Genomic DNA, 26,296 nt, shown 5'->3' with positions numbered 1-26,296 from the left:
TTGCCATGCATTTCGCCTCTTGAGATGTGGTAAGGGATTGAGGAAGGGATGTCGTATTCCCAACATTACGTCCACGTGACAGAGAACTCCTTCATTTTGAGTTAAGCCAGTGTGTGAGCAGGATTAGGTGTGATTTGGTGCGACTGGGAGGATTTTTATAATTAATCCTTAGCATCTTCCAAAGATTTATTTGCCCAATAACTTCCTGGGCCAGATATCTTCTTCAGACTGTCAGGCCTTTTCTTTGGTGTGTACTTGTGCCACAATGCCGTGAAACAAGGACTTAATATTCTTGCAGCTGAAAAATTGCGTTTGTTTCAGAGATATGCTTTTGCTTGTATGGTCCCCCAGGAATGTTTACTGACACTTGGAAACGTTACCAGCCTTCTAAAAATTGTGTGTGCATGCCTGGACTTAACTTCCAAAGATACTGTCTTGTTTAAGCATGCTCCTACCTCTGATTTCCTGGTGCTAGATATGCCTGTAGAGCAGCAAAACCTGTTATAACCTTGGGCTGTGGGGACTCAGGGAGATAGCACAGGTAGAACGTAGTCTGCAGCTAGAGCAGGTGCTTCTAGGGCTTCCTGATTTGTACCAAAAGCTGCGAAATCCTGTATGCCCAGCTCTAACACTACTGCCTGTCAGGAGCTTCCATGCAACGCACTCAGGTAAACCAAGGTTCTTTACACCTGTTCTGGCTTAGTCTGTTTTTTGTTGTTGGGGAGGGAGAGGGGAGAAGGGAGGGAGGAGGCTATTTTTGTGTTTCTTTTATTTCTCCTGTGAGTTGGAATTGGTGTGTTTTGCAGAATTCCTATCCATCTTTGAAAACAACAGAGTCACAGGATCTGGAAATTATTTTGTTCAGTCCCTCTACTCAGAGCAGAGTGATCTGGAACAGATTTCTCAGATCCTTGTCCAGCTGGGTCTTTGATATCTCCAAGCATAAAGACTCCACAGCTATTCTGGGCAACCTGTTTTCTCCTCCTCCCCCCCCCCCCCCCCCCCCCGAATATTCCTTTTGTTTAAACAGAATTTCTTTTATTTCAACTTGTGTCCATTGCCTCTTCTCCTTTTGCTGGGCACCACTGAGAAGAATATGGTTTCTTTTTTTAACACCCTCCACCTTGAATTAGGCTGGTAAGATCCACACTGAGCCTTCTCTTCTTGTGGCTAAACAGTCCCAGTGGTTTGAGCTTCTCCTTGTATGACAGATGCTCCAATCCCATCATCATTTTCACAGTCCTTCACTGCACTTACTCCAATATGTCCATATCTTTGTCTGTACTGGATAACCTGTAACTGGACCCAGGGCTGAGCACAGGGGAAGAAACACCTTCCTCAACCTGCTGGTAACGTTCTTGTAACGCATCCCCAAATGTTGTTGGTCGTCTTTGCTGCAAGGGCACATTGCTGGCTGATGATCAATTCAGTGTCCACCAAGATACTCAGAGCCATCTTTGAAAAGATGGTCAGCCCCCAATCTGTCCTGATGTGTGTAGCTCTTTGTTCCAAGGTGCAGGACTTGCCTCTTCCCCTTGTTGAACTTCATAAGGTTCCTGTTGGGCCATTTCTCCAGTCTGATGAGGTGCCTCTGAGTGGCAGCAGACCCATCTACTGTATCAACCACTAGTCCCAGTTTTGTACTGTGTGCAGACTTGCTGAGGGGGCACTCTGTCCCATCGTCCAGGTCATTAATGAAGATGTCAAACAGTATTGGCCCCAGTGCCAAGTCCTGGGGCTGATCCTTAATAACTGACCTGCAGGTGGACTTTGTGCTGCTGATCGCAACTGTGTGAGCCTGGTAGCTGGGCCAGTTTTTAGTCCACCTCATTGTCCACTTTCGTAGCTTGGACGGCATCAGTTTGCCTGTAAGGATGTTATGGGAGACGCTGTTAAAAGCCTTGTTAAAGCCGAGATAAACAACATTGCCTGCTCTCTGCTTTTCCACTGAGCTAGTCATCTCATCACAGAAGTCTGTCAGACTGATTAAGTATTGCTTCCCCATCATAAAGCCATCACAGCCATATTATTAAAGCTATCTGCCTCCCCCTTCAGTAAGGCTGAAGTACAGCAGCTAGATATCAAACCCAAAACTTCAGAATTTTACAGGTGAATTGCTCCGTGTGCTTCCCCACCAAATTATAGCCTCACATTGAGTATATTTGCTTGGGTCTTGGAATATGAGCCACCAGTGTCCCCAGGTGGCCCAGAAGGCCACCAGCATCCAGGCTTTCATCAGAAATAGTGTGGCCAGCAGGACTAGGGAAGTGATTGTCCCTTTGTCCTCGGCACTGGTGAGACTGCACCTTGATTACTCTATTCAGTTTTGGGCTCCTCACCACAAGAAAGACACTCAGGTGCTGGAGCTTGTCCAAAGAAGAGCAGTGAAGCTGCTGAAGGCTCTGGAGCACAAGTCTTATAAGGAGCAACTGAGGGAACTGGGGTTGTTTAGCCTGGAGAAAAGGAGGCTGAGGGGAGACCTTACTGCTCTCTACAACTACCTGAAAGGAGGTTGTAGTGAGGTGGGTGTCAGTCTCTTCTGTCAGGTGGCTGGAGATAGGACGAGAGGAAATGACCTCAAGTTGCATCAGGGGAGGTTTAGATTGGATATTAGGAAAAATTTCTTCACTCAAAGAGTTATCGAGCATTAGAACAGGCTGCCCAATGAAATGTTTGAGTCACCATCCCTGGAGGTGTTTAAAAGACGTGTACATGTGGCACTTAGGGACATGGTTTAGTGGGACTTGGTGGTGTTAGGTTTCAGTTGGACTTGACGATTTTAAGGGTCTTTTCCAACCTAAATGATTCTATGATTCTATGAAATGCATAGAAAAATAGCAACATATAGTCAGACCTACAGCGTAATTGCATTATGGCACTAGTGAAGACTAGTACAAGAACTCAGAGTTGAAAGTGTTGCTTTTGTTTAAGGCATACAAGCCTGGCACCTTTACAAATATGTGAAGGTCTTCCAGAAACTTCACTTTGGCCGCTCAGTAACACCATACTGCTTGTTTGGCTATAATAGTATATAAAAGGAGCTCTTGCCTTACAAGGCAAGGTACCTGCTGTCTTGCTCCTCCCCTCACTAATGGCCCTGTATTTTACCAGCACAGCTGTTGCTTTGTCAGTATGGTGAATTAAATTACTGAATAGATGTGGCTGGAAAAATAACCCAAGATGGCATGGGAAACTCTTGGCTTTCAGATGGATCACTTCCCACTCTCATTTACCATCCAGCTTCACAGGCAAATGGGCTGGCTTAGTAGCAGGAATCCAGGAAGGGAAGAGTGTGCAAGCCAGCACTGCTGGTGTTGAAATTCCTGCAGAAACAAAATGTGGAAGTATCTGCATCTTTTGAAGTGCTACAGACACAAACAGTTTTTTCTTTCTGCCGTTGTCAAGCATTCCTTACAAAAACCCACTTGCCTTTCAAATCTAATTGAGAAAGAAGCAATGATTCACAAACTTCTGCTTTTGGGGGCTTTAAAAAGATTGTCGAACAGTCCAGAGTGCCATGCCATGGCAGGATAAGAAGATGTGTCACTGGGGCTGCCACAGTTCTGCCTTCTCCCTTTCTTTGGTGTAACTACTTCTGCCGTGTTTAGGGAGTAGGTGAAAAAGCAGAACCCTAGCAGCCCTGGCACAGGTTGACTTGGGCTACTGTGGAGCTACATCCTGACTTAAATCAATAGAGCTGCTTTTAGCCTACCAGGAGAATATATGTCACCATGCTGACGTATACTTCAGTTGCTTTATAGGATTTAAAGATTGCCCAAACAGCAGCATTTGAAGTGCACAGTTTTGGGACTTGAGTGATGGGACGTAGGTGAGTTCTTGGGTCCGAAATGGTTCACTGGACAAGCTTCGGAAAGATCATTCAATAACACAAATAAATCTTTGCACATCCTGTGGTTTGTAGAGTATCTGTGAATTCCTATTTGGCAAGCATGCTTGCATTTTCTTTGGTTGGAGGTTTTAATATCTTTGTTGCTTCTCCTTCACAAGAGAACAGTGTGGTAGAGATGTCTGTTTCCCTCGTGTTTTCATCAGGATTGAGATGATGTATGTTTCTTATAGCGTAAATTAAAAGTTGGTGATAAGCTGAGTTGCATAAAGCACTTATTCCTCTTCCCAAAATGCATTGCTGGTCTGTAAAGTTGATTGTTATTCTATTTTTAGTATGTGTTTAATTTGCATAGTTATGTCTTAATAGCACATTTTTTAGCAATAAGAAATCAGAACCTTACTTAGATTATGTATACCCTTGTTAGTTTGAGTTAAAGCTAGTCAGGCTTTTTCTAGCCAGCCTTCTGTTTTGTGTCTTAAGACAAACTAATGAACAAACTGCCCTCTTTTTTTCCCCTTGTATTTACCTTTTAGATATCTGTGCTCATGGGCAGACATATTTTGCTTATCTGGACAGTGCTTAAGGGGCTCAGTGTTTCAGAGAGAGACTATTGTGCAGGTTTGTGCATGGAAAAACGTAAGCAGCAAACCACAGAAAATCAATCCACCTATAGTGTGTTGAATTTGGCTACTAGGGATGCATTGAACAGTGGTGAAATATGGGAAATGTTCTTCATTATTTGCAGAGACACTCTGTGAAACCTACTACAAAGGAAAAAAAAGACTTTGGAGGGAAAAAAAGCAAAAGAAAATCAGGCAGTAGATGACGTGGAAGAGAACATGCAATCCCTAAATTTACCTGGAAGTTGGATTTTCTTTTTAATTAGTTGGTATTTAGTTAGCTTCATTTCGCTGTTAATCTTGGTCAGAGCTGATACCTGGAAGGTGTCAGAGCTACTACCTGGCTCACTGTGGAAGGGGTGAAACTGTCTATGACAGCATCAGCTTGAAGAGAAGTGACGAGAAGCAGAGCCGTGGGAAGATGATAATATTTTCTTTTAATAATGTACTTAACTCTCCCCAAATGCCCTTCCACCTGAAGCTAGCATACCATATGACTCCTGTGTATTCTATTGTACATAGCAGAATGAAAGTAAACAATTAAAAAAGGCTTTATCCACATAAAATATGAATCATATGCACATTTATAATTCCTTTCACTCGTATTTGCAGTAGTGACGTGAGGTCAAAGCAGTGGGAGGAAATGTCTTCAATCTTCCTTCTGATACTGGAAGTATGAAAGTGTAGACCACAAGCTGTTACAGTAAGAACATACAGCTGAAGGTCTCTTTTTCTCCTTCCCCCCTCCCTAGGTTCTCTCTCAGGAAATGATCGTTTCTTCACTTTCAATTTTGTGGTTTGGGCAAAACCTACTACATTTCAGCTGAGATCGGAGTGGCACGTTCATACTTGTATTTCTGAGTAGAATATCAAAATCATTTAGAGCTTTGCTAAACGGCTGGACTCTGGGTTGAGCAATTACAATCCTCTTTCAAAATAGATGCTGATTTAATATGCACGTAGCTGCCTAACTGTAAGAACCGTGGCTGGAAAACCTTGAAACTGTAGGTGATTTATGCTGACCTGACTTCAGTTGCTATAAATTCTTTTATAGTTTCTTCAGCAAACTCTATGAAACACTGGTGTAGGCTTTTTTGCAACAAATTTACAAAAATCCAAAACAGAAATCACAGAGGACTATTACCAGAAAACCTGGACACGAGTTGAATATAAAACCCTTTGCTAGCCGTCAGGAATGCACTATTAGTGACTGATGTGCATGTGACTTTGAACATACCCTTGCTGTCCACTGGGCCTTCACTGAGAATTTTCTATCTTTTGGTGGGGGTTAGAGTATGATTTCAAATGTACACGTAGGAAATTGCAGCTGTTGGTGACTGTCTTGCTTGTTATAGCACCAGCAATTACTTCTTACAGGTAGGAATATTTTTTAAATTTTTATGTGTTGCTATGTTAGGTTTGCCTTCAAAAGTCTCTTAACTGAAGTGCATTGACTTTTTTAGGTAAAGAGCCAAAAACAAAGATGATGATGATGATGTGCTTTTATTTATCCCTGATTTGTTTTATCTCACTCTCATACAATGAGCAGCCAAAGGAGAATATGGCCTGAAAGCTTTTAAAATTTTCCACAAAGGTTCATTTGAAAGATGCAGTGGCTACTAAATTACTTCTTTATGTGTTGATCATAAGAGATGGTGCAGGCACTATCTTCACAGGTTGCTGCAGCAATCCATTCACTGCTTCTACTGTCTTTTCCTGTAGAGGAAGAACAACAGTGAGGAGAAACATCAAGGCTACATTTTCTCTCCCATAGTGTTCTGGTTCTTACTCCTCTACTGGCCTGCAGAGAGCAGTGCATTTCTTGGGAGTCTTGTTAAGTTTTATGAAGTGCTTGACTGGGTCCTGCAGAGACGACTAACAGGACAATTCTTCTGCCCCATATTCTTTCCTCTGTGACTTTCCAAGCACAACAGCTATTGGTCCAACTCCTGTTAAAGCATATACTAGGGAATAGGAAAGTAAACCTCTTTGAAGTACTATAATTTTAATTAAAACAACGATAAAACTGGAGTTTTGTAAGTGCAGTCAGAGTTAATGCAGGTAACAGCCCAGGATCACTGTCAGTTTGCTGAAGTTAGTGATCTTTTTTTATGGCATTTTGAAGTGTGGAAGACAGAAGATGGAGCCCTTGGCTCTCACACTCTACGTGATGTTCTTAACAGAAGGTAAATCTAACAAAATTAGTGGTTCTAGGTCATTTGGGATACTGGGAATATTTGCAGTAGGCAAGGGTTAGCAGTTCTTGGATTACAGTGGGCTTTCTGAAATTGCATAGCTAGCTAGGGTAGGGGTTGAGTGGAGACCTTTACCTTACCCCATTACATTTTGCAGTGCTAATTGATATTACTGTAGATTTAAATACATAATGTTGGCAGCATACTCAATGAAATGCCCTTGATTCTGGAGTGAGTGTTACCTGTTTAGGATGCAGGGTAACAAACAAACTGTACCTGTAATCTTCTTGGCCATGATGCAAATTTTGTGTCTTTATCTCTTGTATGTATTGATCCAGTACAAGGTGCTGTAGTTGTGTAAGGGAATCAATCATACTGTGCTGAAGTATTTGTACGTGTATGTTTTAAACTATGAAGTATATTTCTGGTCATTTCGGCTAGGTAATGTTTTGTATGTCTAAGATTAAATCAAATACATGTGCAGTTATTTAAAAAGAGAAAATAGTTCTAATTCTATAGTGAAAAAATCTTTTCTGCCTTATGCTAGAAAATGAAATGCCGTAGTATAAGCAAAATGCACTCTTTCAAAATGTATAAATAACAAAACCCTAGTTTAAAAGCATTAGACCCTTTTCTATTATGCAATATGCAGCTCAGTTTTTATATAATTAACAGAATAACTGGCATATGGTGGAACACAATAATTACACTGTTAAACATGCATGCTTGAATAGAAAACCTCATTAATGAAACCACTTTTCTAAAAATACTCAAATATTTTACCATACCTCTTGGAAAGTTCATAACAGATGTCAGTGCAGTGATTAATTTGGAAATACAGTGCTGTAGCTAAGGCTTTGTCAAATGTGTTTAGCAGTAATTACACTGGTTTGAAGGTTTTTTTTGTTGTGTTTTTTTTTGTTGGTTTTTTTTTTTTTTTTTTTTTTCCCAGCTCTGAACAGAAATCTGAACTCTCCTTCTTGGCTGCAGTCTCCCTACTTATGATCTTCTTTCTGGTTCAAAGAAGATGCTCCCTGGTTTCAAAAATTGCTATGGTGCTCGGGCTCCTGGGAGTCTACAGTTACCGGGCAGCTATTGGAAATGTCATATTTCCATGGCAACATGCCAGCAAAGATATTTCAAAGTAAGTTAATCAACAGGTACGTAACTGTATTTCTAGAGAGGTGTTAACACTTTGGATATCAGGGGATGAGGTGGGAGGGGATGTTATGTCTAGGCTGGAATCACATTTTTGTGAATAAAACTCTATTTTGTAGGTGGCCAGCACTCAGTTTTTGTGGTATGTGCATAATTTTGAGCCCCATGAAGGGTCTTTTGGCTGTGACAGATCAGAAGCCAATCAGATAAGAATAAATACGAGGAAAATCTAATGGTGATACCCTGTGTTTTTGCTACAGAGAAACTCCAAATGCACCATCTCCTCTTGTTTTAGATGGACTTGCCACATTTGACAGAGCACATGCCAAGCTCATTTAGCTAATTCCTAGTTTTGAAATTCTTAGGCAGTAATTGGGAGAGTTGCTTTTCCATATCTTCCTTTTGCAGGTGAGTGTTCTGTAACGGATGGCCTTTCAAGATACAACCACATCCTTTTTGAGTTCTAGGCTGTGCTGCACAATGCATACGAAGAATTTTTATGTGGATGTTACGTTTCTTATAGAACTAGTCTGTAACTGTAAGGAAGCTATTAGCTCTTTCACCAGTAGCTACTTTTGGAATGTAGCTAAGTGGCTTTAGTTTTCTTAGGATACTTCTTACTGTTGGATTGTACCTGGCTCTGCAGCCTCAAGTTTTTCTAAATGTCAGAGAGCTGCGGAAAATTTCCATAGTTAGTTAGGACATTTGATGAGGAGGAAGGGGTCATGGAAGAGAAGTTGTAAAACAATTGTCTTCTAGATATAATAAACTTTCTCTTGCACTCATTTTGAATTTGATATGGATGCAAATGGTTTCTGTTGGAGCTTCTTAATCAGGGACCAGAAATTCACAAGATGTGCAGAGGTGGAAAAAACCCTGCAGGAGATCTTAGAACATCTAGTAGATCAGATTTGCTAACGAGGCATGTTTTATAACAAATATTTTATGTATGTATATCTAGATATATTTACATACATTCCATCTCTCCACATATTGAAGATAATTCTAGTTGTGTACTAGTGTTAACATTGTGTGCTAGCTCTGCTGGATGCAAAAGTAATGGTAATCTTTACTTAGTCTGCAGGATTTGGTTCTGTGTTTGAAACTTGCCTGATTTCTGAGTGTGACCTCTAGTTTTGCTTTGTGTTTGCGTAACATCCTTGGAGAAGAATACTGTCCTTGCAATAGGAAGAAAAATATTGCAATGTGGGACAGAACATTAATTACAGCAATTGAGCCACAAATAAAATGTGATTAGAGAAAGAAGTGGAGTACTTAAATACTAAAGGCAGAGCATTTACTGGGAACTTGCTCATTCTATAATCAGCATATTGATCGCAATTATAACAAGAAAGATACAGGCTTTTAGTGTTATTTTGCCTTAAATAAATAGTGAATACGGTCATTTGCTTAAATTATGTCAGCCCTTTATATATCTCTTGTTATATACAGGTTTAAAAGTTACTGTCATGTTTCAAAGCTTTATACCCTCTATTTAGATCATCTGTGTAAGCAGTTTGGTGAAAGCTGGTAGGGTTAGCAAACACAGGTTTCGACCTTTGTGTCACCATGTGTTCTGCACCTGGGGCAGGAAGTGTGGTGCAGGGCTCTTTCCAGTTGTCAGTAAGAAAGGACCAACAGCAAATATGTAACAGATAGCTGTTTTAATAAGATAGAAAAAGGAATATAGGTAGTGAGTGCCTTCAGATGCTGGGAACCCTGCTTTCATGCAGCATCAGACAAACCCCAGATGAATCTTCCCATGGCAAGCTGTGGCACATGGGTCCCATCTGTTGAGAGGTTCTGCTTCCCTCACCATACCATGGTGCCTTTTATTTTGTGTGTAAAAAAAAAAAACAAAAAAAACCCAAAACCAAAACAAAACCCCAAACCAACAAAAAACCCCAAACAAAAAAAACCTGAACCACCACCACCACCAACAACAAAACCCAAACAAACTGAAACAAACCCATGTGCCTGCTCTTGCCAGGTCGTAATGCCCACCAGTGGCACAACACAGGCCAGCACAGGGGTTCCAGCATTGTTCCTTGGAGCAGCTACTCAGGCTAACGTGGGCTTCTTGAGGCTGAAGTACAAGGCCTAATAGAGCAGCCGTGGTTTGCCCAAGATCACTAACTCCTCAAACACATTATCTTCAGCAAGGCTCCCAAAACAGCATGTCAAAAAAGATGGTAGACACATGTTAGTAGATTTCAGATGTGATGCGTTGACATAGTGATCCTAGCTCATCTTTATTAGGTAGCTGATGTGATAAATAGTAAAAGCCTATTTAAAACGCCACCAGGAGCAAAACCAGGACTTTCTTTTAAATGTGTCTACAGGTATCCTTAGTGTATTCATGATACGGAATAGCTCCAGATCCAGGTGCAAGGTAGAAGTAGTTTTGTGTAATATGAGAAACAGCTGTAGGCAGCCACTGCGTTTTTCATGCATAATGCTTTTTTCTGTAAGATGGAGGATCTTTGCTCTGAAATGCCCCTTCTCTGTACCTTTACTGAAGATAAGGTTTTTTTTCTCTGAATGTGACAACTGCTGGGAGGTGGATGAGGGAGAAGATGCAATTGAAGTGTGTCCCATCTTCTATGGCTTACACTAAGATAACCTCTAAATTAAAAAATGCAAGGAAGTCATTTGGCCTTCTGTTTTCCTAAGAGTTCTTTTAAAAAATGATAGTTTGTGCAATGAAAAAGGTAAGTATATACCATACTGACACAAAATAATTTGCTGAGAAATTGTTTTTTTAGTTTGAATTTCCATAAACTGGTTAATTTCAGTTTTCACTTAACTCATTTAATAGTGACAAATACCCAATCTTAAAGTTTTACTTTTAAGTCGCATGAATGTATCTGAATATTTTATGGTAATAATTACATCAGAATTACCAGAGATACTGAAAAAGGGCACTGGATTTCTGCATTAGCCAGAAACACAGGAACTCTCTAAACTTTACTGTTTTTTATTTTTTCCCCCTAAAGGAAGAAGCCAGTGGGCCTTACAGGGGTTTTACAAAGGCTTGCTATTTAAGGGAATAAAATAGTAAAGCCCCTTTGCATAGACCATTAGGTATGAGTTTGAACCTTTGAAAGCTAAACCACAAATCAGAGCACTGTATTCAGGTTTAGGAAGGCCACATCACTATCATGTGGTGGTTTTGCCTTTTTTCTTGGTTCTGTGGGTGCAAAAAGAAAAGTGTACATGTAAATACTGTTGCTTATTATTCCTCCTCTTGCTTTTTGGTTCTCTTTCCTGTATGTGGAAAAGAGAGATTGAATTCAAGCTCATTTGTTAGTAATTGTTTGAGAAGGAAGGTGACCTTCCAAAGACAGAAAAAAAAAAAATTAAAGTTAAAAGGAGAAATTTATTTTCAGAAATTTTGACTAGTGGTGTTTTCTGTGGTCAGCTAGTTACACTAGTTACACCAAGTGTAATCACGCTTTTAGTATTTTTAGTGTCGTGGTCTAATCCTCCATGTATTATTACGTCCAGATAACTCAAGGATCCTCACTTCTGAGTGAATCATATTAACTTTGTAGGAGACCATGTTCATTCACCACTTATGTATAAAGTGACTGGTAATCCCTGAGGATAATGTATATAAAATTATGGAGTAAGCGTGTAGATAATGTGTATTTTTACCTTTTGCAAGATAAAAAAATAATTTTATAACCACAAAGTTTTTAATATGCTCTTTTAGTGAGTTCAATGGATTATTATAGCTTAGCTCACGCTAACATGATCTGCAACTTTTTTTGCCCAGTAAACATAAGAACATATCAGTGCATTCTGATGGATGTCTGCTTTCACTTTCTTTGTTTCTTGGGCCTTGCACTTCTATAATAGCAGGCCACAGTTTTTAAGGTTACTGGTCCTTGTCCTTTTCGGCTTTTTGGATGAGATGCTGTGTTTTCTTCAGAAGGTGACTTTTGCTGGAAATTAAGAAGCCAATGAATTTATAAGTGCAATGAACATAGCAGTAGATGCTAATTACACTTACTACTTCAAACATTCATTTTTCTGTACTGGGATTGCTTAGGGATTTGAAAAATGTGTACAGTTACAAGGAAGAAATGTGCTGGTATAAACTAGTGTGTCTGTATATCTGTGCAGCTGTGTAAGGTGAGAAAATGTCTGAAGTGTGCAGAAGTTTCAGACAAATAAGGATCTTCAAATACTATCACAGTCTTTTTGGTTGACTAAAAGGAAACACGTTTGTATGAATGAGTTGTGAAAAATCACTGAACAGCTTAAAAAGAATAGTAATTTTTAAGTCAATTTAATGCCTGAAATAAAGTTTCCATATCACTCTAAGGAGTATTAGGGGGGAAATTCATTACGCTATAAAAATGGCGTACTTATATGAATGTATTTATGGATCTAGACCTTGAATAGTAATAACATAAATTTATTTTGGTTACATTAATTGACATATAATTTAATTTTTATATTTTAGGTGAGTTTAGTTTTTAGCACAAGGAGTTTTCTTTGCTAAAGTTGCTTTGGAGGTGTTGTAATTTAAGTATGAACCATTTTTAGAGATTTTATATTTGAGAAAGCTTTCTCATTAAATTGGCCAGTACTAGCCTTAGAATTTAACCTGTTTGGCAGAATTGCATTGGTCTTGCACCTCTCTTGAAAGACTTTTTGACCTGTAAATAGATATTAGTAAGTAGCTCATCTTTCTCTTTTATTTCTTTATTAATTTTTTTTAATTTTTTTTTTTTAATTTCCTCTTTAGGGGGATTACTGAAGCTCGTTTTGTTTATGTCTTTGTTCTTGGCATAGTCTTCACTGGCACTAAAGATTTACTAAAGTCACAGGTTATTTCTGCAGACTCCAGCGTGAAGAGTACAGGATTATGGGAAGTATATAGTGGATTGGTTCTACTAGCAGCCCTTCTATTTAGACCTCACAATTTACCAGTCTTGGTGTTTTGTCTGCTGATACAGACAATGATGACAAAATATATCTGGAGACCTTTGAAATTTGATGCAGCACAGATTACTATCATGCACTATTGGTTTGGCCAAGCTTTCTTCTATTTTCAGGTAAGCTGAATACTCTTCCTGCTACAGGGGTGGGAGGGGGAAATAGGTTTTGAAAGCAATATTGTCTGTTGTGAGTAAAATGCCAACTAAGTCTCAGAGTGGAAGAGTTTACTGAGTTGTCAGAAGGGTTTAGTTTTTAACTGTATTATTAAGGTTTTGTTTTCAGAATCAGGGAAAGATGCATACCTTGATAACTTATCCTCAATACAGATTTCCAAAAGTGTTAAAAGTATCAGATACCTGTACCAGGGGTGATTTTGGTCTGTTACTGGGCCTCCTAAGTACTGTTCTGGTGATAATAAATTTAAAAATTTCAGCTGAGTTGATTAATACCAGTAAAAGGCAGATGGCTTTTTGTCCCTGATTCTTGAGGCTTACAAAACCTTTGGTAGAATCACAATAGGTCTACGTACAGTTTAAGATGGAAAGGAAGTTCTGTGACAAGGTAATGTCTCTTATGAGAATCATAGCTAATTGGCAATCTTATTATATCAAATGGTATCTTCTTTCCTGAGGAGCCTTACTAATTTCAGTAACGTAGTTCTCTGCATTGCAAATAAGGTTGCAATTCCGCAAAAACTTTCCTTAGCATTGAAGCTGGAGAAGTTCTTTCCATTTCTAATAATGTTAGAGACTTAGCGTGGCAGACTGTCTGTCGTGGTTTAACCCCAGCCATCAACTAAGCACCACGCAGCCGCTCACTCAGTCCCCCCCCACCCAGTGGGATGGGGGAGAAAATCGGGAAAAGAAGTAAAACTTGTGGGTTGAGATAAGAACGGTTTAATAGAACAGAAAAGAATAAACTAATAATAATAATGATAACACTAATGAAATGACAACATCAATAATAAAAGGATTGGAATGTACAAATGATGCGCAGTGCAATTGCTCACCACCTGCCAATCGACACCCAGTTAGTCCCCGAGCAGCGATTCCCTGCCCCCACTCCCCCCAGTTCCTATACTAGATGTGACATCACATGGCATGGAATATAACCCGTTGGCCACTTTGGGTCAGCTGCCCTGGCTGTGTCCTGTGCCAACTTCTTGTGCCCCTCCAGCTTTCTCACTGGCTGGGCATGAGAAGCTGAAAAATCCTTGACTTTAGTCTAAACACTGCTTAACACTACTGAAAACATCAGTGTTATCAACATTCTTCTCATACTGAACTCAAAACATAGCACTGTACCAGCTACTAGGAAGACAGTTAACTCTATCCCAGCTGAAACCGGGACATTGTCTTAAGAGGGCATTTGTTAAGTTGGGAATCAGGTTGTTTCTGGTTTAGGAGGATAGGCTTTCTGGTTTGTTGCAAAATTTCAATGTAAGACCTGCATTGGCTTTACTTTTGAGGCATGGCTGAGGATGTTAAAACTCTGGTCAAGCTTACGGTACTTACCTACTCAGTTGCTGATCCTGTTAGTACTGGCTGAGGATTGGCTTGACTTTGCTCTGAGAGTGCATGTAAGGATAGGGAATTGCTGATGAGGATAAGATCATCCTGATTCATCGCTTCCTACCCAGTTTTCCTGCTCAGAGGATGTAATGTTTTTTCGTTCAATGGCTTTTGCATGTCTTGAATGTTACTGTTCAGGCAGTCATCTCTGATTACGGCCTTCTGAGAGCAGCCCTTAGTTGGGTTGGCAAGAGGCTGAAGGCAGGGCCCTCTCAGTACTGAGGTACCAAGCAAAAGCAGCTGTCAGAAATTTAATGGTGGGTAGGCTGGCAAGGAAATCCTAATTACGGAGAAGGGACTAATAAAGAGTGGTTTGAATGTTTTCATAAAGCACCCATTTTCACTGATGAATTCTTGGTACAGTTGGGTGAGAATTTCACAGAACCACCAAATCACAGGATAGTTGAGGCTGGAAGGTGCTTCTGGAGATCATTCAACCCAACCTCCCCCGTCCAACGGCAGGTCAACCTGATCAGGTTGGTCTGGACCGTATCCAGTCCAATTTTAAATACCTGCAAGGATGAAGACTCTGCAGTCTCTCTGGGCAGTTGGTTCCAGTGCTTGACCACTCTAGCCAGTAAAAAAGCTTTTTCTGATGTTTAAACAGAACTTCTTGTATTTCAGGTTGTGTGCATTGCTTTTCATCCTTTCGCTAGTCACTACTGAGTGACTGAGGCGGTCAGAGTCTGGCTATGTCTTCATTACTCCCCCCCATCAGATATTTGTACACATTGTTATGATCCCTCTTGAGCTTTCTCGTCTTGAGAGTAAAAAGACCCAGCCCTTTCAGATAGATGTTTGTATGACAGATGCTTCGTTCCCATCACCATCTTTGTGTCACTTCAGTGGACTTTGTCCAGTACATCCATGTCTGTCTTGTGCTGGGGAGCCCAGAACTGGACCCAGGAGCCCAGATGTGATCTCACCACTGCTTTGTAGAGGGACTAGAGCATCTCCCTCAACCAGCTAGTGATGCTCTCCCTAATGCAGTCCCAGGTGCTCTTGGTCTTTGCACAGAGGGCGAATGGCTGGCTCACAGACAACATGGTGTCCACCAGGAACAAGCTATGTCCTTCTCTACCAAGCTGCTTTCCATATGGTTAGCCCCCAGCCTGACACAGCGCATGGGTTTATTCCTCCCCAAGTGCCAGATTTGACATTTCCCTTTGCAGAACATCATGACTTTCCTGTCAGACCATTTCTTTAGCCTGTCAAAGTGCCCCTGAGTGGCAGCAGACCCATCTACTGTATCAACCACTAGTCCCAGTTTTGTACTGTATGCAGACTTGCTGAGGGGGCACTCTGTCCCATCGTCCAGGTCATTAATGAAGATGTCAAACAGTATTGGCCCCAGTGCCAAGTCCTGGGGCTGATCCTTAATAACTGACCTGCAGGTGGACTTTGTGCTGCTGATCGCAACTGTGTGAGCCTGGTAGCTGGGCCAGTTTTTAGTCCACCTCATTGTCCACTTTCGTAGCTTGGACGGCATCAGTTTGCCTGTAAGGATGTTATGGGAGACGCTGTTAAAAGCCTCCTTGTGAGGTGAAAGTGCATTAGATACATATAGCCCATGTATCTCTGGCCAATATGGTATGATGGAATAGAAAGTAAGGACTTCCTGAAATAATAGCTTTGCTGTGGAAGTGTAATTGGGCAGGTTAAATTTTGTGTCTTCTCTGATCTGAGTGCTGCAAAAAATTGGGGAATAACTTTTCTGGAAGAATTTCCATGAACTTTGGAATATGTTTAGCTGCTTCAGAAACAAGCTATCAGAGGCTATCAAGAGCATGATACCTCCTTCCATTTGACTATGCTATGCCAAAGGTTTTTTTCTATACCAATAAAAATGTATTTGTTCAAGAGCAGTAAAAGCTAACAGATCTAATAGCACATGTTGGGTTTTTATAGTGGTTTTGTACTGGTGTTAGTGGGAACATAGAAATGTGTTTTAAGATTTTTCTTTTTCTTTTTAATAACTTATATTTTGCACTTTCAACTACCCTTGCAATTGAGGAGTTTTTTGATTTTTAGAAGACTGGAAGAAGTGATTTCTGTTTTGATTGGCCGCACATTGTGCTGTTGGATATCCTGCATTTTCAGGGCATCCACCTAGGCCCCATCACCCCGCTGGCAATTCTGATATTTCTTCTAGATTTATTTCCTTTGGAAATAATAACTTCCAAAAAGATACAGATTTCAGCAAACTTGAGGATATTTTAAAAATTAGCTCTGACAAGGGAGTCTCTTGCACATAGAAATGCTGCTGAATCACAGCATCCAAAGCTCAGAAAGGAGAAATTCTCCATTGCTTCATTGTGAGCCAGATTGCTTGACTGGTCATCTCCTGTCACTCTAACATCTGGAGAATGAAGGGTGATAGTTACTTATCAAAACTTCTGGTAGAAGCAGACCAAAGCTTTTTTCCCCTCATGTTGTTTCCCATGCTGTTTATTACCAAGTCCAAGATACAAAGTAGAGTAGATCCAGATAAAGAGCTGCCTTTTTTTGTCCCATCACATGTCTGTAAACTTCAGCTTTGAAGAGATTCTTCTGAATTTAGCAACGGCTTAGAAAAAATTTTGACAAATTCTTTCTTTAGCACAGGGCCTCTTAAAAAAAATTATCAATTTCAGAAGAACTTTCCAACAGTATCTTGCAAATTTTTTTGGCTGTCTACTTGGAAAAGCAAGGTGTGCACCTATTCAGCATGCCCAAGACAGAATAAAATGACAAATTAATTGTAATAGAACAGGAGAGATTTTAGAAAGAACAGTTTTGATTGTGGCCTATTTCTCTATTTTCTCTATTTATCTCTATTTCTTTATTTTTTTGTATTTTCAAAACATCCTAGAGATGTTTCAAAAATAGAGAAATCAATTCTGATAAGGGAAAAAGTGCTTTTAAGAGTCAAGACAGATAGAATTTTTTTCCACCCCCCACTCCTTGGAGAGCAAGGTTTTTTTTCTCTTTTAAAAATGCTGTAAGTACATTTACATTAGATGCCCTTTCTAGGATGGAGATTAAGAGTTTGACCAAAATACCACTCTTCAGATGTTAGCTTTGTTGTTTTACTCTCTGATGAAAAAACTCTTCTGCAGGTATGGAAGAGAACAAATTGAATCATACAAGGCTAAGAGGGGTTTTTGTTTTCCCTTGTCAGTTGAAAGCAATTATCTGATGTGCAAAATATTAGGGTAGAGAAGTAGAATGGTTGAGCTGGTAGCTCATAAAATTACAGAGGCTACAAAGGTCCCTCAAAATCTAATTAATGTTCTCTCTTCAATTGCTAAATTTCTCCCAATTTGTTCTGAGAATATATTTTCCTGTCTGGGACTGTAGATCCCAGGATGGAAGAAACTTCTTCCAGAAATTATGTTTAATTTCATGTTCTTTGTATGTAGGTTTCCTCAGTATGTAGCATTCTGATCTGCACTATCAGGGAAGATTAAAAATCTGACAACCCCCACTTCTTCATTAATTATTTTTCTCGGATATATTTAAGTTTGTCCTTCCCTTTCCTTTGAGTTCAGAGTCTAGAGCACAAATGACTTGTTGTAAGGGAAAAACTGCTCAGTTTGTGTAGCTTAAAATCAGGATTGAAGTGTTTTGTTAGTGACACGTAATTAACTGGCAATCATATATTAATGGCACTTAATTAACTTGCAGTCACTGAACTATAGATGCAGGTTCCATACCAGATATACAACAGATGAACACTCACCAATTTCTATGCCATTTTGTACACCTGATTTGAAAAAGATCTAGCCCCCACCCCTACACTGGGACCCCCCTCTCCCAAACACGTAGAAGTTAACCTCCCCTTCAGGTGTGTTACAAACACTCTCTTCTCATGGCAATGCGGGTTCCCCTGTTTACTCACACCTTTTGTGACAGATGCAGGCACTCAATCTTTAAGTGTTTATGTGTATGTCAAGAGTACCATAGGCACGTGACCTCAGGAGAAGCCATAGATGATTTTGTGTGGTTATGTACACTTTCCAGCTCTTCCTTACCTGAGTGATGGAAGGTGGAACTCTGAAAGTACCCATACTTTTCATGATGTAGCTTTCTGGTTTAGTAACAGATTTTAATTGTCTGAATAACCCATTTAATCTTTTTCCTTTACCTTGTGGGAAAAACAAGGTCTTTGCCTGGTGACAGCTTTCAGATCCCCTCGTTACTTCCAATGTCTTCCAGTGAAGGTACACCATTCTTACTAAGTAAAGTGCAGGTGTCCCAGATTTAGCAACTACCTGTCTTTGCCATGACTATCAACATTGAGGTCACATTTTGGCTGACTTAGGGAAGGGTTGTATTTCAGATAGTATGTACCATTTATTCTTAAATACTGAATAAACATTAAGGAAGTACAACTGGGCTGTTTCTGCTGGAGAAGTCCATCAAGTTCTCAACTTCAGTATTGACCTCTGTTCAGCCTGCCTTGGTACCAGCTAGTCACTTGTTTACTACCTCTGGAATGAGCAATATATATACTTCAATGCTAGGGGAGAAATGTGAAGGAAGCACAACTGTATTATTAGGCATGATGTGCACTGCTGGCGTAGATGTAAATGTATTCCCTGACTTTCCTCAAGTTTTGTGGTTACTAGAGCTACCACTATTGAACTGGCTGGATTCAGAGTGGTGCTAGGTTTTTAATTTCTAGGCAGTCATAAAGATCTAATGTAGCATACAAAAATAATAGCAGGTTTATGGTTGAAATACAGACTTTGAAAAACACTGAAATTCGTTGTTGATGTAGATCAGATTGGATACTAAATTTAAACCGTGCTAGCTAAATGAGGCAGGAGAAGAGGAATATAAACTAAATATAAAACCCTTTCATCTGGAAATAGGAGAGAGATTTGGAGAACTACTTTTTGCACATGTCCTGGTGTGATTATGAGGAGAATGAGACTTCTTGCCCATGTTGCTGAGCCTTTATTAAATCTTGGTAGGCAAGAGGGTACGTAATGACAAAAGCAGTAACTCTGTCTCACTAAGTGTGGAATGTAAGTGATGGCCTTTTGAATATGTTAGTGAGTAAAAATAGCCTTGTTCAGGATAGCATATTTAATGAATGAGGCAGTGTTCTTTTGAAAAAAAATTTGTAGGGTCCTTAAAGACTTTATGGAAGCATAGCTGTGAAAATCCTAAGTGTACAGAGTAAGCAAGGTTCATAGGAACAGATACTATTTTTCATTATTCAATTGGGATAGTTGACAAAAGTGTGTGGGGGAAATTAAGTGCCTGGGTGTGGAAGCTAATATTTTGATCTTAAGTAGAAGTAGAAAAAAACCCAAATTAAGTATGGGTTGAAAACAAATGCCTTGAGCTTACACTTGGTTTTGCATTCTGCACTTTATCTGTGCCAGGGCCCTGAGCACATCTCCTGTCTAGGAGTTTAGTTTAGCAGAATTCAGGGTTATCTCCTTCACTGAGAGGAGCTGTTGGGAGAAAACTATATTATTAGGCATGGCCTTAGAAGGAAAGGCCTGGCCCTCCTTTCCTTTGGGAGCTGCTTTTAATCTGATGTTTTACTGCCTGTGCTGTGTCACAGCTGTGTAAGCAGGTATGTCTGTTCCTGTCTCGTACCTTCTTGATCCTGATCTGGACGTAGACCTGGTGGCTGGGCTTCCTGGCTAATCTTGGACCTGCCTTGTCACTGCAGACTTGCTGTGTGATCCCTGGACTGCGTCTGGCCCTAATCGCTGTCTCTGGATCCAGGCCTGACCTGGACATGCCACTGAGCATTCCCAGTCCTCCTGACTTACTGCTCTCACCTGCCTTGTTTTCACAGTCATTTTCCAGCTTACCTTCCCTTGCAGAACCAGCTGGCCCTTGCTGCTCTCTGACAATGTGTACCAAGAAGGCAAATTTATTAAACAGTTGTAACTTACATGGGAAGACTACACATTAACTCATTTTTCCAGCCCTTCAGCAAGATTTTTGTGAATAGCAAGTAGTGGAAAAGGTTGCTCACACAGGTTGAACAGTCTTTATGCTTGGAGGTTTTCAGAGCTTGGCTGGATAAAATCCTCTGTTATTTATGTGGAGCTGGGTGAAACTACATAATTTTTTTAGTCTTGTTTTAGTAGTTAGCATCTTTGCTTTATTTATTGCTTTGTGTAAACCAATGAGGACAAACAAAGTTAAAAATTCTCCAGTATTGTCAAACAGATATGAAATTAATACATTTAGTCAGAACACTGCTTATTTGTTAGGATATTATTGCAAGCATGAGAACATCTTATTGAATTTTTCAACAAGCTTGAATGATTGATTGTTTTCTCCTAAGCTGAGTTGTCCACATCTCATAATTTATCAGTCATTTCCCAGAAGTATACTATATCATTGCTACTTGCCCTTCAGATGTGGCGAGAACAGAAATAAGTATCTTGGTTGTTTTTCTTAACTATAGCAGCTCCTAAAAAATTTATGTTGCTGTAAATATTTCTTAAAACATTTTAGTTACATTGAATGAAAGCTCATAAATGAACAAAAATTCCATGTATTTATTTATTGGTCTTTTGGTTTTTTGTTCCCATCCTTAAAGCAGTCTATCTGCAGAAGAGGAGAAAGAAAATACAGTCTCAAAACCTTTAAGACTTCTTTATACTTTCTGGTATTTTTTATCACTGGAGGAGAACAGAATAGGTTTGTACATTTTCAGAATCATTTTTATCTAATTCATCTTGCCTGTAGGTAGAGAGATGGACTGAGTGACATTTTAAAGTGGCTTATGGCTTTTTCTTGTTATGATTTAAAAGCATTGTAGGATAATTTATGTTGGAGGGGACCTCAAAGGCCCACAGTTCAACCCTGTTCTCAGAGCAGTATCAGCTGTGAGGTCAGACCAAGTCACTCAGGGTCTTGAAACCTCCGAAGACGGAGACAGCAGAACCTTTCTGGCCAACCTTTTCCAATGACTTTATTTTTTCACCTTAAATTATTTGCTTCAAATAATTAAAGTAAATTCCTCATTCTATGCTTGTTTATAGAATTCCAGTTACTAGAAAGGCATACAATTGTGTGAAGGGCTCAGTGGAAGGAAGTGCGGTAACAGTCTGCTGCGTTAAACCAGTCGTTAAACAAGCCAGAAGCATGTCAGTTTTGTCTTGCACTTCTGTACTTCTCAGGTCAGCGAGAGTCATTGAGATACTGCAGGTAATAGCTCATATTCAGTGAGTGATGTGGTATCTGAGAAGTTTTCAGAAAAATCATTGCAGCTTTGAAGAGGGTTTTAGATTGTTTTCATTATTGTCTATGGAGGGATTCTCCTCTGTTACTGTAGCAAATATGCTGGGTAGTTTCTCTAGCCAGTGTTCTTATATTTGTGCTTTGTTGATCTCATGACGGATTATCATGGAATGCTTTTATGCAATAGTGCATTCTCTTCTGTCACTTTCTACCCTTACCGCAATAAGCTATTGCACTGTTTGAAATACTTGGGTGATACTTTAAAATAAAACCAGACACTCTGAATTGTCAGTTATTTATGTATTTTGTGAAGTATTAGAAGTCATAAGCTACTAAAATTCAGTTCAAATATATGAATTAGTCTTGGAGAAGGATATCTAATGTGAAGAAAAAATGCTTCCTACTGCTCAGCAGGGCTCTTCCAGTAGTAGCTGTGGAGCCATCCATGAGGCTCAGCAGATTCCTGGTGAGAGTAGGGTGTTTGGACACTTAACATCCTGTGTGGTTGGAGTTGTAAGTGTGTGGATCCGAGTGTGTGCATCCTTGCTCTCCTTGTTCTACAGTTGCATCACTTTAAACAAAGTCAAAGACTGGTGGAGTGAGCCCTGTGTGAAAGGAACCACAGGGAGTTGGGGAGAAGGTGGAAAGCAGTGTTCCTTCCTCCTGTTTCCTTCTTCTGCCCTCACTACCTTCCAGAGGAGAGCAGACCTTTTTGCCCTGTTGTGCAGGACCAGTGACATGCACTCCCAGGTGATGCATTTATTCTTGCTCCTTCTCACTTGCAGTGGGATGAGGAGTGGCCCTGAGGTGCCAAGAATCAACCATGTGTATGTGCAGGTGGAGCAGTGTGAAGAGACCTTTCAGCTCTTCATGAGATAGAGCAGGATTGCCTGATGTCTCAGCTTTTCTACTCTGTGTGCATCATACAGAGGAGAAGGAGGGGAGAGAAAATAAGTAGATGTGGTGGGGAAAAGACCTGTTGCTGTGGGCAGGGATTGTGGGAAAAGAGAGCAGGTTCTCTCCCTACCTGTCCCTGTCAAACTTCTGCTTGTTGAGGAGCAGCACCTTGCCCTGCTCTCCAAGTGCTGCACCTGACCCATCTGTTCTTGCCATGTCCTCAGTCTGTAGCCCTTAAACCTGAGGAGCCTTGTTTTACAGCTTTCTTTTCCAGTCTCATCTTACAGGCTCTAGGGCACATACACTCTTTTTCTTTAGCTGCTTGTCATTAGTTATTCTTTGCTCTGCTCCTGTCATTGCTGAACATTATGCTAAATGCATAACAATAACTTATTACACTGGTGCAGCGTAAGAGTAATTTACTACAGTGGTGCATGGTGAAGGTCAAAAGGAGGAAGACTGACAGTCATAAGTCAAGATTTTTCTCCTGTATGATGTCTTGGTAAAATCCATACCTTACTGCCCTCTTACAGATTCAGACTCCCCTTACATTCTGGGGATATCTTCATGGTATGATTCATGGGGGATAATGAGCTCTGAATGGTTCTGTCAACAAGGATGGCTTTTTTTTCTTTAGAGCTGTTTCAGGAACAGGGTTTTTGCTGTCCCTGGTGCCTAGTTACTTATGTATGTGAAAATGCTACCTATTTTTCGTGCTTCCCTGTGTGCTCTGGATTTTGTAAGCAACCCAGACATGTATTTGATGATAGCTCTTCCTTGCTGGGGTAACTTGCGGTTCAAGAAGACTGCAGTCACTAAGGTGAGAGGAGATCAGGTTGGAGGGAAAGGGGTAGCCGCCATTCCTCGTATGCTCTGGTGGGACTGGGTCGGAGGCTGTTGGTGGTGACAGCCCTTACATTTGGATTGTTCTGGGATTCTGTAGGGAGGAAAGAAGAATTTGATGACTGTTAGAATACCAGTGCTGTAGAAACCAATCAGCTTCTCCAGGTACTGTAAGAATATCCACGAGCTTTTGCACTAATTTGAGGAAACCTATGTGACGTGCCAAGCTAATCACAGTGTGTGTTTGCTGCTTTAGATATTTGAGTAAAGTTAAATACTTGGGCATTTCCAGTGGAAAATACTTCCTTGAATTTTATATTATCCCTTGTTATTTAGTGGTCTTAGTCACTGAAAAAGAAAACTAGGTAAAACGTAGAAGTCTTTGACAGCTCTTGATACTTTCACTGCTGTGTGTTCCTTGTCGTTTTCTCTTTCTAGGCTTTAAATGCCTTTTATTGATGATTCAGGTTATCTAGGCTGACTTATGGTCTATTTCAATGCAATCTATTGTGGTATAGAGACGTGGGAAGCAGTAACATCTCTGAATTTTGCCTGTCTTAATCTGGTTACATGCAACAACTTGTGTTGTGGGGCAGGCAGGTGGGCGTCGTAGTGTTCTACTACAGCTCTAAATTAGCGCCCTGTTGTCTCTATGGGCAAGAAGTATTTATTTCCTGGTGTAATTTAAGGCAACAGGCCTAAAATCTTGGGTTTGAACCATGTATGATGAAAAATGCATTTTTTTCATTATTGTGACTGAAATCAGCAACTATAGCTGCTTGCTTCAAACTCTTTTTGATGTAATGTATTAAACAGGCTTGTTAATTTGCAGACAAAATATGACAAGCAAAAGATCATGCTGTTCATGCCTTCATTAGTCTGTAAATCCTAAACAGAAGCTCTTGTTTGGTAAGCTGCTTTATTGAAATTCCGATGTAAAGAATATAGGTGTACTGTAAAGTGGCTTAAAGAGTAATTTCTTCAACGGGTGCAATAATTAATATTATTCTAATGTATTCTAAATGTTTCTTTGGAGATGTTTTAATCTTTACTTTTTTATTCCTATTTTCAGGGAAATTCAAATGGCATTGCTACTGTGGATGTTTCAGCAGGTTTTGTGGGACTAGAAAGCTATGTGGAGATACCAGCTATCTTCCTTACAGCATTTGCAACATATGCAGGACCTTTGCTTTGGGCCATTCATCTGCTGTGCTACTTGAGTTCTGAAGTTAACAGGTAATCATATTTGAACTAAAGTAATGCTCCTCTATGTGCTGCAGATATAAATACCATCCATATAGTGTATACCTTTTCAAACAAATAGTTTTGTTCACATAATTTTTTTCCATGGAAGTTAGTTTTCTATTAGGAAAATGCATGTTCTTTTTTTGGTATGAGTTTGTATCACCTCACTCTTCCAGTTTCATTTTCTCTGCAGAAGTTTTGCACTGGGAATATATGTGTATGTTTTACTAATTTTTTTTTTCTTAATGAGTTCTCAGTTTGGTGTGCTAAATTACTTAAGATTTTATTACTTTTCGTTGTAACAGCATGTGCTGCCTAAAAACATTCTTCTTGGAACCTATTAAGTAGGACATCTGAGAAGCACTTTTTAAAGTAATAGAATAGAATTCAAACTTAACTAACTTGCTGTTCTTTGAATGTCTGTCCTTGTTTTGCATAGTGACATACAACTTTTTATAAATAAAACAGATTTATTTTATTGTATGTTACTGGTTATTGCAGTCATTTGTAACTAAAATATTGGTACTTTTGGGTATCTTGTGTAGCGGATGGATTAATGTAAAATGAATTAGTGCTTTTGGAATTTTAAGAAGACAGTTGGAAAATGCTTATGTAATGTTGAGTGTGCATGTAAAATCCAATTGGACTCTCTAATATTGCATTTAGCTCATCATCCAGGGCATTCAAACTGAGAGATGCAGTATGTTAAAATAGAGAGAAGTGTTGTAAATTCCTTATCGTATGATATTAGTGCACAGATGCAAAAACTTCATATATTTTCACAGAAATAACATTTGACAGTGACTAAATTCTTACCATCCCAGAGGCTTTTCTCTGTTATCATGGGACATAAATGTACTTTTTTTTTTTTTTTTTTTTTAAATGGGGAGCAAAATGTTACAGCAGGCTTGGCAGGTAGGATTTTAGACAGTATTTAGTTTATCATAACTCTTTGCCTTACGCATTGTCATCCTCTGTAAACCTCTGACTTCCCTTTATCTACAGAGTGTCATCAGGTCTCATCTTGTCAGTGCTTTTTGTTTTCTGGCTTCTCTTCTCGTTTCTCTTCTCGTTTCGCTTGTTTGTTTTGGGCTATACCTACACTGTGAACTTGTGTTAGCACGTGTGTGTTCATCAAAGGTGTAAGGCGATGGGATCCCCAGCTGACCAAGCTGTGTAGACTAGTGGAGGTTTCTGAACCAGGAAGGACCTGTTCTAACAGGCTAAATTCCTGCACAGTCATTTTGTCCATTGCGCTGTATTAACAGGCACCTTTAGCAGGTAGCTTTATTATTCACCTTATTCACTGATTTGCCTGTCTGCCATATTGCTCTCTAAAGATGTCTAGCTCTCTACTTTATAATGCACTCCTTAGTGTAGATTGAGACTCAGTGTAGAACATAACCTCTTAGTCGAAGGCCAGCTACCTTGAAGTCATCTTTGGTCTTGTTGATACTGTCAAAAGTACTGGTCTTTATGTATAATGCCTTTGAAAACCAGCCTTTTCTGTGTTCATTCTGATATTTTTTTGCTTCAGGAGAAGTAGATGTAGAATACACTAATTATTGATGTCTGGATTTGTATAACCACAGAAACCCCTTTCTTGAATTTTCCTTATTACCTGGTGTCTTCACACCAAACTCAGTTTTAACTCTGTGTTTCTAATGCTCCTCAGCTTAGCTTTAGTTACTGCTTTGCTCCTTCAGTACATCTCCCCAGTATCCAAGCTCTTCAAGTTTTCTCCATTCTTTCAACTCTCTTTAAAAA

The 26,296-nt window shown here is 39.8% G+C and overlaps 1 protein-coding gene across 7 annotated transcripts in view; it reads left to right on the top strand.

The window, feature by feature from the left end:
- Window positions 1-26,296, top strand: part of PIGG (phosphatidylinositol glycan anchor biosynthesis class G) — a 98,235-nt gene that overhangs the window by 30,123 nt on the left and 41,816 nt on the right. For 3 of the 7 annotated variants that reach the window (XM_041121127.1, XM_041121128.1, XM_041121129.1), the window contains exons 11-14: window positions 7,618-7,809; window positions 12,580-12,889; window positions 20,899-21,001; window positions 24,357-24,520. In XM_041121127.1, the coding sequence (XP_040977061.1) occupies window positions 7,618-7,809; window positions 12,580-12,889; window positions 20,899-21,001; window positions 24,357-24,511 (760 nt within the window). In that variant the 3' untranslated portion in view covers window positions 24,512-24,520. The remainder of the gene's footprint in view (window positions 1-7,617; window positions 7,810-12,579; window positions 12,890-20,898; window positions 21,002-24,356; window positions 24,521-26,296) is intronic. The other 4 variants (XM_030003280.1, XM_030003279.1, XM_030003281.2 and 1 more) reach the window with 2 other exon arrangements.

This window comes from Aquila chrysaetos, chromosome Z (genome assembly GCF_900496995.4).
Source record: "Aquila chrysaetos chrysaetos chromosome Z, bAquChr1.4, whole genome shotgun sequence".
Taxonomy (NCBI): Eukaryota; Metazoa; Chordata; class Aves; order Accipitriformes; family Accipitridae; genus Aquila; species Aquila chrysaetos.
Note: the sequence above shows the minus strand (reverse complement) of the source record. Positions and strands in the feature narration are given on the sequence as shown.